The sequence below is a fragment of the Biomphalaria glabrata genome, chromosome 3, assembly GCF_947242115.1.
Source record: "Biomphalaria glabrata chromosome 3, xgBioGlab47.1, whole genome shotgun sequence".
In the NCBI taxonomy this organism is placed as follows: domain Eukaryota; kingdom Metazoa; phylum Mollusca; class Gastropoda; family Planorbidae; genus Biomphalaria; species Biomphalaria glabrata.
Window position 1 is genome coordinate 36,630,854 of NC_074713.1, and position 16,671 is coordinate 36,647,524.

General features: G+C 33.6%; 1 protein-coding gene across 2 annotated transcripts in view; it reads left to right on the forward strand.

Moving 5' to 3' along the window:
* Positions 1–16,671, forward strand: part of LOC106056978 (putative ATP-dependent RNA helicase DHX57) — a 34,561-nt gene that overhangs the window by 4,663 nt on the left and 13,227 nt on the right. For both annotated transcript variants that reach the window (XM_056024845.1, XM_056024846.1), the window contains exons 3-17: positions 4,408–4,564; positions 4,886–5,041; positions 5,180–5,377; positions 6,085–7,075; positions 7,818–7,939; positions 8,082–8,274; positions 9,174–9,298; positions 10,011–10,144; positions 10,436–10,490; positions 10,595–10,788; positions 12,419–12,522; positions 12,680–12,789; positions 13,540–13,599; positions 13,727–13,840; positions 15,834–15,997. In XM_056024845.1, coding sequence (XP_055880820.1) covers positions 4,408–4,564; positions 4,886–5,041; positions 5,180–5,377; positions 6,085–7,075; positions 7,818–7,939; positions 8,082–8,274; positions 9,174–9,298; positions 10,011–10,144; positions 10,436–10,490; positions 10,595–10,788; positions 12,419–12,522; positions 12,680–12,789; positions 13,540–13,599; positions 13,727–13,840; positions 15,834–15,997 — 2,877 coding nt within the window. The remainder of the gene's footprint in view (positions 1–4,407; positions 4,565–4,885; positions 5,042–5,179; positions 5,378–6,084; positions 7,076–7,817; positions 7,940–8,081; positions 8,275–9,173; positions 9,299–10,010; positions 10,145–10,435; positions 10,491–10,594; positions 10,789–12,418; positions 12,523–12,679; positions 12,790–13,539; positions 13,600–13,726; positions 13,841–15,833; positions 15,998–16,671) is intronic.

Here is a 16,671-nt window from a genome sequence, read left to right on the forward strand (position 1 = left end):
CGGCATTAGCCAACAGCTATTGGGCAGTGGACAGTTTGGGCCGGGTACTGGGCAGATGATACTGGGCAGTATAAGGCACTGTGGACACTGGGCAATACGTTAAGGCCTAGGACAGTAGGCAATGCCTTCTTGCTAACAGGTATATAATTGGGGGGGGGGGGTATCTGGTGTGGTCTGCTCCGGTTACAGCTTTGGGTGGAGATCTGGTAGTTATAGCTATCGGGTGTAGCAATCATGTGTAGCAATCGGGGGTAGTAACCAGGCAGGGGATAAGACAGACAATTAGGAACCTCCTAAAGGCATTGAGCAGGGATTCCCATATGCTTTGCAATTAATCAGATGTAGGCATAGGTATCAATCCCAATAAGGCATTTAAGACAATTAAGTATAAAAACTTAAATCATGCATATAACTCAATAACAAAAAGATACAAGTAAGATAACCACAATAAATGTGTCATCATACAATGTAGGATGATACTAGTCAAGATTCATCCATTAAATTTGATTACGACGATGAGCAATAGTACCATTGGGAATGAGCATATTATATACTAAAGGATAAGATGAAAATATAATACTAGGGATCGAGATACAGTATAAGGGTTTGATATAATTAATCAAAATGAAACTCATCTAAGGAACTATAAGTTCACAAGCGTGTGAGACATAATAATATGTATGAGGGATATAATAGAAATGTGAAATGATTAATTTCACATGGGCTCTGTAAGTTTAGAGCACTGTGATCTAAGTTCCTAGACAGTACTTAGATTCACGAAAGGTTATTGTTTACACCAATCACTAAAATACAGGAATGGATGAAACATAACAAATCAAATATAATGACTATGGCTTCAAACGTAGACAACCATAGCGGCATTAATAATACTATATGAAGATATAGCATTGACATAGAATAGCACAATGTACATACATAATAAAGTCATAATGTAATGACGGGGAACGTGGTTGTGTACTAATGTGTACTCACACATTCCTATAAGATAAAATAAGCATAGTAAAATGTTTACACTCACCCGTTTGTCCCTAATGAAACCTCACTAATAAACTTCCTAACAGAGGAGACTGAATGAACTCTAGCGGGCCTAACTTAGAATGCTTGGGTCTCTCTATATGTCCGATTTATGGCCTGTACCGTGAGAGTAGGGACTAAGGCAAATATGCATTTGTCCAGCCCGAGTGCAACGCTATTCTTAGAGCGATGCGTATTCTGCGGGGGGGGGGGGGGGGGGGGGGGGGGGGAATAGGTGTGAAAAGTTATTAAGCCGCTGCATGTAGAGCTGGTGCCACGACCATTGTGTGCTGGTCACCTGTAAAGCGGTCAAAAATTACTAGTTAGCCCTAGAGAAGCTAGTTAATGTTTTAAGTCGAGATTCGTCCCGTGAGAAACTGTGCGAGGGGAGATAAATCCTACAAGAAATTAGTTATGGGTGGACAAGAAATTAATTGTTTTAAGTTAAAATAAAAGTTTCCCACGATTTGCTGGAAAAACTCAAATGAACTTTTGCATGCAAGTTTCGTATCGTCACACACTTCATGGATGACATAGATGACCTAGCAGGGACAGAACAAGAACTGACTTAGTGATGTGCATAGACAAGACTTCCGTAGCATATTTGTTATGTAAATAAATGCCCCAAAAAACTCAAAATATGTCCAATAGCCAATAGGGCTTTAAAAGGGTCATCAATATTGGAAGGGAAAAGCTGACAAGTGTCTGTAGTTTTAAATACCTTGAAGTTATCGCATATTACAAGGGAACCAAACCTGAATTGCGCAGTCCACAGCAGCAGTTGCAAAACTCAAAACAATATGGAAAGACAAAGGCATAGCCCTCAACACCAAAATCAGACTGATGCGCTTCCTGGTCATGGCCACATTTTTATATGCTTGGATCCTGACTGCAAAGCTAGAGAGGAGGATCCTAGCAATGGAAGTGAGATGCTACAGAAGAATGCTAGGTATCACATTCAAAGACCACATCACAAATGAAGAGATTAGAGACAGGGTTACAATAATAATAATAATCTTTATTATCCGTAAGGAAATTTGTCTTACAATTTGTGCATTACACCAAACAAAAAACATTATAACTATAAGAAACCAAAGTGTACATTCACACCAGACTCACTCATAATTTACATGTGACAAAGTTTATATCAGATAGTTTCAATTTAATGATTTGATTGCCAGGGGAACAAAAGAGTTTTTGTGTTTTTTAGATCAGACTTGCTAACTACTATCAAAAAACACATTACACATTAAACACCAACATACATATAGACATGCTTATCCATTTGGATTTTACTGCATTTTAGAATTTTTAGAACTAATCCAGTTTGTCCTGGAACATATTGGTATAAGATAAGATATTTTTACTGATCCAAGCAAATGGAAATTCAGTTTGACAACAATTGTCCACCTCAGCACTGCCACTCTAACAATATCAGTATAGAAAGTGGGAGAAAGGAGTTTTAAAATCTTTCTGTTCTAGCCTTAATGGAGAGGAGCTGACCACTTCAGATCTGATGTAACTGTGGTTTAATGGGGGCAAATTGTCTTTAGGAATAGTGTGTGTTTTGGAAAGGCATATTTCATGAAAAAGCTCTTCAAGAGATGGTGGCCATGTTCGAGTGATATAAGATACTTTTTAAATTAGTCTATTTAGTTGATGTCTTTGTACGAGTGAAGTATTACCTTACCAGTAGGTGAGGGTAAAGGGAATCAGACTACTTATGGTTGCTGTATAAAAAGGTTTAATTATTGTTTTGTCAATTTAAAATTGTGCTATCTTCCTGAGAGAGAAAAGTGCGTATCTAAATGACATATTTAGTTCAATAACTTCTTACTCTGTATGCCTTTAAACATGATCATATATCTAAATAACATATTTAGTGAAATAGCTTCTTACTCTTTATGTCTTTCAACATGATCATATATCTAAATAACATATTCAGTGAAATAGTTTCTTACTCTTTATATCTTTCAACATGATCATATATCTAAATAACATATTCAGTGAAATAGCTTCTTACTCTTTATATCTTTCAACATGATCATATATCTAAATAACATATTTAGTTAAATAGCTTCTTACTCTGTATATCTTTCAACATGATCATATATCTAAATAACATATTTAGTGAAATAGTTTCTTACTCTTTATATCTTTCAACATGATCATATATCTAAATAACATATTTAGTGAAATAGTTTCTTACTCTTTATATCTTTCAACATGATCATATATCTAAATAACATATTCAGTGAAATAGTTTCTTACTCTTTATATCTTTCAACATGATCATATATCTAAATAACATATTCAGTGAAATAGCTTCTTACTCTTTATATCTTTCAACATGATCATATATCTAAATAACATATTTAGTTAAATAGCTTCTTACTCTGTATATCTTTCAACATGATCATATATCTAAATAACATATTTAGTGAAATAGTTTCTTACTCTTTATATCTTTCAACATGATCATATATCTAAATAACATATTTAGTGAAATAGTTTCTTACTCTTTATATCTTTCAACATGATCATATATCTAAATAACATATTCAGTGAAATAGTTTCTTACTCTTTATATCTTTCAACATGATCATATATCTAAATAACAAATTCAGTGAAATAGCTTCTTACTCTTTATATCTTTCAACATGATCATATATCTAAATAACAAATTCAGTGAAATAGCTTCTTACTCTTTATATCTTTCAACATGATCATATATCTAAATAACAAATTCAGTGAAATAGCTTCTTACTCTGTATGTCTTTAAACATGATCATATATCTAAATAACATATTCAGTGAAATAACTTCTTACTCTGTATGCCTTTAAACATGATCATATATCTAAATAACATATTCAGTGAAATAGCTTCTTACTCTGTATGCCTTTAAATATGATCATATATCTAAATAACATATTCAGTGAAATAACTTCTTACTCTGTATGCCTTTAAACATGATCATATATCTAAATAACATATTCAGTGAAATAGCTTCTTACTCTTTATATCTTTCAACATGATCATATATCTAAATAACATATTCAGTGAAATAGCTTCTTACCCTTTATATCTTTCAACATGATCATATATCTAAATAACATATTCAGTGAAATAACTTCTTACTCTGTATGCCTTTAAACATGATCATATATCTAAATAACATATTCAGTGAAATAGCTTCTTACTCTGTATGCTTTTAAACATGATTATGGTTCCTGTTCTCTGTCATCCTTTGTTATTTTGCAGGAGCTTCAAGCTAGGAAGTAATAATCTTCTTTCCAAAGGGACATAACCAGTTTTATTGTGTAATGTTTTTTTTTCATTATAAAATTAGATAGTAATTTTTTTTAAAACAGGAAGAGGACGAGGCAATGAGAGAGGAAAGACAGTAGTAAGAGGTAGTGGAGGGTGGTCATCATCAAGAAAAGGAGGTTTGGATCTAGATGACTCTCTTGATGGTCCCTGTGTCAATGACCCTTCTTATGGTCATAATAGAAGGGACTCAGCATCCAAGTAAGTGACTAGCTATGGCTTAAAAATAAAATTGAGCTCCTTAGTTATACACATTCCTAACCTTTGTTCTAATACTTAGCAACTTGTTCTAAAACTTATCACCTTGGTATAAAAACTCTTCACCTTGTTTTAAAAACTCATCACCTTGTTTTAAAAACTCATCACCTTGTTTTAAAAACTCATCACCTTTTTATAAAAACTCATCACCTTGTTATAAAAACTCATCACCTTGTTATAAAACTCATCACCTTGTTATAAAAACTCATCACCATGTTGTATTGTTACTATACAAGAAGAACTTATTTTGGTTCCCATATCTAGCTACACATTCACTGGCACAAGAAGCACAAGAGGCAGAGGTTCTGCCCCAAAAGTTCACCTGGAGTTGCAGCAATTGTTTATGAGCTCAGAGAATCAAGAACTAGTTAGAAAAACTCTGCAATCTCTTCGTACTGAAGACATTGATGAAGCATCCGGGTATGTCCAGCTAAAATATAATGCACCTGAAAATAGCCAGATATTTAAGTTATGACTTTCTTATGATAGATGTGAATTATGCTTGAATCCTAAAATTTCTAAAATATTTTTTACATTATACATAAATCATCATTTCAGGGATGAAGAAGATGTGGAAGAGGATGATTATGATGAACTGGATGTGAGAGATGATGACCAGTACTGGACAACCGACTACAACCAACCCACACATCCTAGGCTGTTAAATAGAAAAGAGTGGCTTCATTTAACTCAAGACACAACTGTTGTCCAAGCTTTGCTGCCCGAAACTATGTTTAAAATAAAAAAACTTCAAAGGTGAAGAGTTTACAACAAGGGAAGACAAATCATTTGCAGTACTCATAGTACTTATATCACTCCTTAGTACTTGTATAAGATGGCATTGTCAATTGAAAGCTAACCACATACTTGTACTTATTGGAACTATTTTATAAAAGTTGACAGTCAAAATCATTAGAAATTGGGTTTCATTCATAATCAAACTTTAATTATTTGTAAGTCAACACAACACAGGAAGTAGTCAAGGATGTGGTGGTTGAGGGGTAAAGTGCTTGGCTTCTGAACCAAGAGCTTCTAAGTTTGAATCTTGGTGAAGACTGTGATTTTTTCTCCCGGGATTTTTAGGATGCCCTGAGTCCACCCAGGCGTTTGGTGGTTGTGCTCTAACAGCAAGGACAAGTCTAAATCTTGTAGCAGTTTCAATAAATTTATGATACAAATACTTTTACAATATAGCTCCAACTCTGTTCTCTCTACAGCTCCAACTTTTCAACTAACTCACTCTCCAAACTCCTGTTCAAATTAACAACACATGTCAATACTAGACCTTGTAGACACTTTTATTGCCACACTCGCATCTCACTGTCACCCACCCATATCGTACTACCATGACAACAAACATCATTCTCTCATTTAGACCTTGCCTCTTGTGCTTTCTCTGATTTCTAGTCCCCACAATCTATATCATCACATCATTCCCCAATTTTTACTTTGTTTTTACCAAGGTGCGGTTTTAGTCTAGAACTTTGTGAAGAAGCTCTACAGATATGTGATGAGGATGTTGGTGCTGCCATGGAGTATCTTCTTAATGATTTCTTTGACATCAGACTCAGCATTAAGGACGCAGAGGCTACTGACACAGGCTCAGATCTGTACAGAGAAGTCTTAGAAGCAAGAGAAGATGAAAAAATGGCATTAAAGTCTATTTACGATGAGGCCTTTGAAGAGAGGATTATGGGTAAAGTTTGGGTGTTGAATCTTGAGTTACAGGAATTGACAAATTTATTAAAACAAAAGCAGACATTACAAACATGTGTGAAAAAAACTGAAGATAAAAATACAGACAGAAAAGTGTGCCCATTTTACCGCAAAGGTAACTGCAGGTTTGGAGACAGGTGCCACTACTCTCATGAAATTTCTGTCATTGACAAGCCTCAAAATTTGACTCATCCAATTTATGCAAATCTCAGGGCTTTGGAAGAACATAAATGTCCTTTTAGTATTGAGATAAGGTTCCCAGATGGCAGCCTTTACCCTCATGAACCACCACTCTTGGTTTTTTCATCTGAGCTGGAAGAGTTGCCTCCCTATACACGCTTAAACATTACCAAGTTTTTGATGCAGCAGGCCAAAGAATTTGCTGAAAGCAAGCTTCCTTGTATTTTTTCCCTCATCAGTGCCTTAGAACAAACTGAACAGCTTCAAGAGCTTTTAAGTTTGCCTCCTCCTAGAATGGTCAAACCCCTGCCTCTTGTGGAGCCTGTAAAATCCAAGACCACTTTCCAACAAAAGGACAAGAAGGGCCCACAAGATTGGCCCACGGATGAAGATAAACTGAAGCAACAGCGGGTTCCTGAGAATGTACCTTCTAAAGAGGCGGGTGATTCACAAGCAGCTGCACTGCAGAGAAGACATGATCCAGTTCCTTACAGAGTTAATCCAGTTGAGCTGCGACGCCAGAATAAACTTTTACATGATGAATTTCTTCATACTAAGGTCAGTGTGACACAGAAATAATGAACTATAGAGAATTATTTACTAAATGTTTGAATTAATGCTTAAGATTTATCTTGAATACTCTTACAGAAAGCACAAAAACATATGCATTAAGTACCATACCTGTTAACTCTTTTAAAGTCACTTATATCTATAATTGAAAAAACAATGCTGTGCCAATTAATAACCACAATCATAGAGTAAAGAAATAATATAACTTATTTAGTTAGAGTTCAAAGGTTATTGAGGATCAAACTATGGAGCATGACAAGCATGAAAAATGCATATTAGAAAAATGACATGCATTAAATTATTTTTTTAACATATGAGAGCTATATAAGTCTTTCAGACACACATTCCATTTTGTTGACAGATCAATTTTTTTTTTGTTTGTTTGTTGCACTTTCTGTGTGGAAACTTCTTTAATCATTGTTTAAAAAAGAAAAGAATATCACAAAACATTTTTCACAACATTTGATGTAGACCTTGGATATCAAGTTGAATTTAATATTTTTTTTTTTTTTTTTTCATTTGCACATCATTTGTAATGAACTAATTTGAAATCTTGCATTTTAATTTAGTTTGTATCATAACTTTACAAAGTCAAGTCTTTTATGAATATTCATGAAAATAGCTCTTGTTTCATTGCAAAGGTCAAAAACATCAACCCTATTTGTTTAAAACTAATTGCAGCATTATTATTGTCTGCCCATGTATAACTTTCTTAATTGACCAATTGCAGGTATCTAAACAGTATAGAAACATGCAAGCTGATCGCCATCGTCTCCCTGCTTGGGATATGAAAGATTTAATCTTGGAGGTTGTTGCACAGAATCCTGTTATCGTTATCAGTGGAATTACTGGGTAAGTATCACAGACCTAAAGTCACATTTTAGTTTAATGCTTGAGGCTTGAGAAGACTGTTCTTGTTTTGTTGTAGCCTTCCAGTAGCTCATCAGTTTGAACTGATTCTTGTCTTGACAAAATGTTTTTCACCCTTGAACAGTTGTGGCAAGACAACCCAGGTGCCTCAGTTTCTTCTGGATGAAGCTCTTCTGACTTCAGACTTTAAAGCTAACATTGTGTGCACCCAGCCCAGGAGGTTGTCTGCAATGGCCGTGGCTCAGAGAGTTGCAGATGAAAGGACAGAGAAACTTGGAAGATGTGTTGGATACCAGATTAGGCTGGAAAGTGTCATGGTAAGAAAAAAGGTTAAAGGTTAGAAAATAAAGAGAAAATAAAATGAATAAAAGTCATTTATAGATACCCAAATGTAAGGATTCATTTACAGATACTCAAATGTAATGAGTCATTTAGAGACCTAAAAGTAAGGATTCATTTACAGATACCCAAATGTAATGAGTCATTTACATATACCTAAATGTGAAGAGTCATTTGCAGATTCACATAGATAATTGTCACCACTGTATTTTTGACATTATAAATGTCACTGTGGTTATGTTTTGATGCTGTGATATTATTGTTGGTTTATCTATGTAGGCGTGGTGGTGACGTTGGGTTCATATTATAATGCACAGAATAAGGAAATGACACTTGATGTAGCAGACACAAATAAGTTTAATATAAGTAATAACACCACATAATGAATATGATACACAATTCAATTCAGGAATGGTCAGCATTAATCCTCTATAGAAATATGGCGAATATAATGACAACTTAGTAAGTAATCTATAACCAACTTCTTTTAACAACTAACTCAACTGACTATATTAAGTGACTGTATCACGTGCTTGCTACCAACTCCCTATATTGACTGACTGCTCTTAACCCTGGTTCACTTAAGGTCAAAAGTGTTCACCTTAGGGCAACATGAGTTGTGAATAACATTCACAATATAGAAATAACATTCACAATATTGAAATAGGGTTTCTACACTATGGCACCAACTTTGAGGTGGTGACAATAATGTTTTTCACAAGTATAATGATTTACAAATGTTTTGAGATTGAGATATAAATGGATTTTAAAAAATCTTTTCGCTAGCTTATTATTTTGAATTAAAGAAATTTATTTCCTATGTTGAATGCTGCTCTATTTCTTGTCTAATCTATACATTTGTTCCATTTTTTTAAAGTCACAGTTCACTCGTCTTTTGTTTTGTACCACTGGCATCATCCTACGTCGTTTAGAGAAAGACACAATGTTGGACGGAGTCACACACATAATCATAGACGAGGTGCATGAAAGATCTGAGGAAAGGTTGGTCTTAGATTTCATCACAGTATCATTTAAACATTCAATCACAGAATAACATACAACTTTGTCTGAACTAGAGGATAAAGACTTAAGAGTTGGAGTCACATATTTTCATAAATCATAAAACTAAGTGTTGGATTCACATATTTTTTCATAAACCAGAAGTTTGAGAAAAAGGTAAGTATCTTAAGATGTCATTATCAAAAGAAAGGAATGCATTTTGTTTCATTGCTTTTTTTTAAATTATTTTTCTATTTTCTAAAATTGGACTTGTTCAACTTATTATAGAAGAATAAAGTGAAATCTTTTTGTTACATCTCAGCCTACTTGTTGTATAACTATGTTGAGTTTCTTTGTTCTGTCATCTCTAGTGACTTCTTGTTGTATAACTATGTTGAGTTTCTTTGTTCTGTCATCTCTAGTGACTTCTTGTTGTATAACTATGTTGAGTTTCTTTGTTCTGTCATCTCTAGTGACTTCTTGTTGTATAACTATGTTGAGTTTCTTTGTTCTGTCATCTCTAGTGACTTATTGTTGTATAACTATGTTGAGTTTCTTTGTTCTGTCATCTTTAGTGACTTCTTGTTGAGTTTCTTTGTTCTGTCATCTCTAGTGACTTCTTGTTGTATAACTATGTTGAGTTTCTTTGTTCTGTCATCTCTAGTGACTTCTTGTTGTATAACTATGTTGATTTTCTTTGTTCTGTCATCTCTAGTGACTTCTTGTTGATGATTCTAAAAGACATTTTGAACCAAAGACCAGATTTGAAAGTTATCCTTATGAGTGCAACTATGAATGCAAAGCTATTCTCAGATTATTTTGGTGGTTGCCCGGTGCTGGAGATACCTGGTCAGTTCATTTAGTTTTATGGTCAGCTCATATAGTTACCTGGTCAGTTCATTTAGTTTTATGGTCAGTTCATTTAGTTTTATGGTCAGCTCATAAAGTTACCTGGTCAGTTCATTTAGTTTTATGGTCAGCTCATATAGTTACCTGGTCAGTTCATTAAGTTTTATGGTCAACCCATTGAGTTACCTAAATTCCCTTTATTTGTTTTGTTAGCTTTCAAAATTAGTTTACAATTGTTGAAAATCAGTAACTTAAAACTATAAATTCTACTCAATGAAATCTGATTCTTAGGATGTACCTATCCTGTACAGCAGTATTTTCTGGAGGATGTTATTGAATTTACACAGTAAGTCTAAAAGATTTTTTTTGTAATTTTCAGTTCTTACATAATAGTTTTTGGTTGATCTGTAATTGGTTGACCTGTAAATCTTTTCTTATTGCCTTCTTCAGGTATCAGCTAGAGGAAAAATCTCCTTATGCTCGTCCACTTAAACATGGTAAAAGAGATGTGAAACATGGGAGAGACATCATGCCTGACTATTTGGATGATGAGCTTGAAATGGACAAAGGTCACTGCCTGCCTGCCCGTGACAAAATGGCTGACATGTCTCTTAGTGTTGCACAGATGCAGACCAGATATGCAGGTCAGTGATCCTTCTATAATCATTTTTATGTACTGAGTGTTTAGGTTGAGCATCTAGCTTTCAACAAGACATTGATTGAACATAGCTGAAACTTCCCTGTTGTCAAGCCAGAAGGTTCTGTTACCACCATGTTTGTTTCACTTAGAGCCTAGTATAGTGGAGAAATTAAAAAACAAAACAAAAGTGTTTCATTATGTATGGAATAAAGATATGAAAATATTTTTTAGTAAACTTAGGGTTGTGGTGGCAGAGTAGTAATTTAAAGCCCTAAGGTTTATTCTGAGAATAAAAAGATTGAAGTCTGTCACAAATAAAATAATAATCATATTGTACTTAGTAATATTTAATGTAAATTTGTTGAGCCTAGAATTGGAAAGCATGACCATGTGAACATTAGTTATCAGATGACCATAGCTGAAACTTAGTTATCAGGTGACCATGTGAACATAAGTTATCAGATGACCATGTGAACATAAGTTATCAGATGACTAAGTGAACATTAGTTATCAGATGTCCATGTGAACATTAGTTATCAGATGTCCATGTGAACATAAGTTATCAGATGTCCATGTGAACATAAGTTATCAGATGACCATGTGAACATTAGTTATCAGATGCCCATGTGAACGTTAGTTATCAAATGACCATGCGAACATTAGTTATCAGATGACCATGTGGACATTAGTTATCAGATGACTAAGTCAACATTAGTTATTAGATGTCCATGTGAACATTAGTTATCAGATGCCCATGTGAACATAAATTATCAGATGACCATAAGAACATTAGTTATCAGATGACTATGTGAACATTAGTTATCATATGCCCATGTGAACATTAGTTATCAGATGACCATGTGAACATTAGTTATCAGATGCCCATGTAAACATAAGTTATCAGATGACTAAGTGAACATTAGTTATCAGATGCCCATGTGAACATAAGTTATCAGATGACCATAAGAACATTAGTTATCAGATGACCATGTGAACATTATTTATCAGATGACCATGTGAACATTAGTTATCAGATGACCATAAGAACATTAGTTATCAGATGACTAAGTGAACATTAGTTATCATATGCCCATGTGAACATTAGTTATCAGATGACCATGTGAACATTAGTTATCAGATGCCCATGTAAACATAAGTTATCAGATGACTAAGTGAACATTAGTTATCATATGCCCATGTGAACATAAGTTATCAGATGACCATAAGAACATTAGTTATCAGATGACCATGTGAACATTATTTATCAGATGACCATGTGAACATTAGTTATCAGATGCCCATGTGAACATTAGTTATCAGAAGACTAAGTGAACATTAGTTATCAGATGACCAGTTGTACTGGTGAAAGAGACAAAGCCCATACAGATGTTCTTGAGTCCAGAAATGTAAAGAGGCTATTGGTACACAGCTGGAGAAAAGTAAAGTGTGCTTGTCTGCGCTGGCTTCACAATACTCAGGCGTATATTTTAGCTTTATTTCTATGTCACATTTACTTCATTTATTGCAAAGAAACATGACCTCACCATGATACCAAACAAACAATAGCTGTCCGTGCATTATGTCAACAGTTATTTGATAAATACAAATGTAACTGAACACTGTTTATCTCTCAGTCTACAGTACTTCCACCATAAAGACCCTTTCCCACTTAGACTTGGAGAAGATCAACTATGACTTGATAGTCCTTCTCTTAGAGTACATTGTCACTAGTCAAGAGGTATTTTATTTTTAGTTGCAATATTTTTAAGTCCATTTCATTTTTTGCAATTTGTTATCCAACTGAAATAGTCAGCCATATTGAGTATCTAATTTTATTACAATATTATTTTATATATAAGAGCTTTAGAGTAATATTTTTTGCTATTATCCTGCAGCTGCCATCAGATGGGGCTATTCTTGTCTTCATGCCAGGCTTTGCTGAAATCCAGACACTTTTTGACATGCTACTCTCTACCTCAACATTTCGCATTAGCAACAAATCAAGGTAAAAATAAAATGAAAGCACTCTAGAAAATAACTAAATACTTAACATTGGCATTGGGGGCAAGGTGGTTGAGTGGTAAAGCATTTGACTTACAAACTGAGCGGTATCGTGTTCAAATCTTGGTGAACATTGGGATTTTTAATTTCGACATTTTCAGGGTGCCTAAGAATCCACTCAACTCTAATGGATACCTGACATTAGTTGAGGAAAGTAAAGGCAGTTGGTCATTTTGCTGGCCACATGATAACTTTATTTACCATCACCATAGAAACAGATGACCTTTATATCAACTGCACCATAAATTGCAAGGTTTGACAGGGATGTTTTCCTTTTTTTAAAATAAACATTGGTAGTAGGAGATTATGGCAGACAACGTGATTGTTTGAATAGAATAATTCATATAGTAATTCAAACACATTAAAATATACTTCTGATACTTTAAACAAGTTTAATAAAAATTTCAACACAACACAGCCAACAGCTACTCCAAACCTCTTTCTCTTTCTTTTAAATAAACAAACACATTGTTTCCTTTGATTTATTCACTCAGTTCTCTTAACATTCACTCAAAGATTCATTCAAACTCATTAGTGCTCTTAGAGTTGCCTGAATCAGCACATTAATACACATAAGACATAACAATCTTCTTTAAGTAGCATTCTTTCAAAGCCTTTCACTGAAACCTACAATCATTCCAGACATTGGACCATTGATTCTCATTTTATTTTATTTTGTTCTCGTTTTTTTTAGGTATAAAATAATTCCTCTTCATTCTACTTTGTCATCAGAAGATCAAAATGCTGTTTTTGTGTAAGTGAATACAACTGTTATTTCCACATTAAATTTTTTTTAATACCAAATCTAGTTGTTTTTTTCAATTCATAAGAGTAAAACAAAACAACTTTTACATGCCAATGATTCCGTTGTTATTGTGCAGGAAACCAAAGGAAGGTCTAAGAAAGATTGTCATAGCAACAAACATTGCTGAAACTTCCATTACCATTGATGATATTGTGTTTGTAGTGGATACTGGCAAGATGAAAGAGAAAAGGCAATTATCATGTTTCCTTTTTTTTTTTTTTTTTTAATTTATGTATTATTATATTTATTTATAAATTCAGTCATGCACTATAAATGATCACAAGGGTTAACCATTTCTAATCAGTTTTTGCTCCACTTTTTAAAGTTTATTTGAACACATTATTAATTATGTTACATTACATTTTAATTTCCGCTTCCTTTTCTTTTTGAGAAGTAGACAGAGTAAAAAAAAGTAACACTTAATGAAAACAAGTTTTATGCAGAATATTTGTATGGGCACAATTACTACAGTATGAAAGGTTAATTTTGTAGCATTAAATATTACTTGATCAATGTGTAAGTTATCAATATGGGACAGAGGAGACTTGGAAAATTGAGTATGAGTTTAAACAGCATGTATTGATGTCTGGATCAAAAGATTTGATCTAAAACTGAAAAAAGTAATGTGTTAAGGTGGATACTAAAATGTGGAAAGAATCTCCCTTTCTAACTAGTCCTAAAAGGACCAAAAACTATCATGCATATTAACCAATGACTTAAATTCTGCCAAGTCACTGGTTTTCCTGGCAAGCTCAGGCAACCCATTCCATGCTCTAATAGCACTAGGGAAGATTGAGCATGTACAAATTTGTCCTAGCATATGGGACGAGGAATGTGCCTTTATCTTTGTGTCTTTCAGAGTATTTTATTAAATTTTGTTTTTGTATTTGAAGATTATGGTTCAGTGTTTTATGTGTAATTGCTACTTTACTTTTGAGTCTTCTATCCTGAAGGCTTTCTAAATTTAGTGATTTTACTAAAGGTGTTACTCTAGTCAAATGTATGTGAATATTCGTTTGTTATAAATCTCACTGCTCTATTTTGTGTTCCAGTTTCTTAATGTTTTCTTGAGTTGAGGGTCCCAAACGGAGGATGCATATTCTATTATTGGCCCAACCAAGGTTAAATAACATTTTAGTTTTTATGTTCTTATTTGATTTATAGAAATTTCTTTTAAATAAACCCTAATGCTTTGTTTGATTTTTTTATAGTTTCATCAATATTGGGATTCCATGACAGTTTTACATTTATTATAACACCTAGGTATTTTGCGTTTTTAGTCTGTGTTACTGGTTTGCCATGAATAAGATAAGTGGAATTAATTTGTTTAAGTTTTTTTTGTTACTCTTAATAACTGACATTTTTCTGGGTGAAAAGACATGCTCCAATTTGATTCCCATTTCTGTAATTCATCTAATTCTCTTTGTAAAATATCAGTGTCTTGTGTTTAAGCAAACTATGGTGGTGAACTTTGTCAAAAGCCTTGGAAAAATGTAGTAAGATAGCATCTATTTGTTCACTATTATCTAAACCTTTTGAAAAATCATCAATTAGTCCTATTAGTTGTGTTTCACATGATCTATATTTCCTAAAGCCATGTTGGTATGGGGTGAGGACATTATGTTTGTCTAAGTGGTTTATGATGTTGCTACATATTATGTGTTGTAGTATTGTACATGTGATGCTGGTAAGTGATACTGGTCTGTAGTTTCCTGGGTCAGATTGATCTCCTGTGGATGCACCTGCATGCCTTTTGTTTAATGTTGAAGAGAAACGGAGCTGCCTACATGGGTTATGATTTCATTGTAATTTATTTTTTAAATCAAATCATTAATTCCATTCTAAATTCATTTTTGTGGAAAATTGATATTGATATCAGACAGACAACATGCTACTTTCAAGAAGAATATTAAGACTTATCTGTTCAAATCTTTTTTAGAGTAGTTTGTCATTTTAACTCTTATGTTTATGTTTGTAATGTTATCACAGCACCTCAACACCTATGTTTGTTAACAGCAATCTATAAATAAAAGTATTATTATTATTATATATATAAGTATTTTGTTTTATTCGGACATACATACTTACATATGTGCGCCTTACTTTGTGCTTTATATTATATAAATATCTATTCATTTCTCTCACTTAACATATATACAAATATTGACTGCTTTATGTTGTAGATTTGATCAGACTAAGAGCATGGAAAGTCTGGACTCTGTCTGGGTCTCCAGAGCCAATGCCATGCAGAGAAAAGGGCGAGCTGGTAGAGTGCAGGAAGGAGTTTGTTTTCATCTGTTTACATCACATCATTTCAAACATCATCTTAGAGAGCAGCCAATACCAGGTTTGTTCAAGATATATCTACTATATATTTACAAATACCACTCACTGATTGATCCTGAGATCTCATCAACTGTCTTACGTACATACCCTATTTTGTTCTCTAGGCCTGAAACTGATGGCTTGAAGAAATGTATACAGTGCCTAATACAGTACATTACTTGCATTTAGATTAAAGGTGGGGAAAAAAAAAAAGTAAAATAGTAGATAGATGAATTGAAAAGCCGAAGAAAAGTCATAGAGTGTACGAAGGACTCATTTTATGTTTTTTTGTCTGGGGGGGGGGGAAGCAGCTTCTAGAATTAACAGGCTCAAAATATGAGTGTCTGTATGTGTTGTGGGCGCATTGTGATAGTTAAAATGAGGCTCATTTATTAAAATTTAAAAAAAAAAGACAAGAAAAGAGTTGTTCTGGAAAGAGAGAGTGGGACATGAAATTTCATTGTAAGAGATACAGTAATTCATAGGCTAAAAAAGCATGTTACATTGATTGTTAAAATGAGCCCCGTTTTATACAATTAATAAAAAAAAGAAGAGAAGGATGTGTTCCAGCCATAATAAACAATAAAAAGCCTTGGAACAAATCCAGCCATAATAAACAATAAAAAGCCTTGGAACAAATCCAGCCATAATAAACAATAAAAAGCCTTGGAACAAATCCAGCCATAATAAACAATA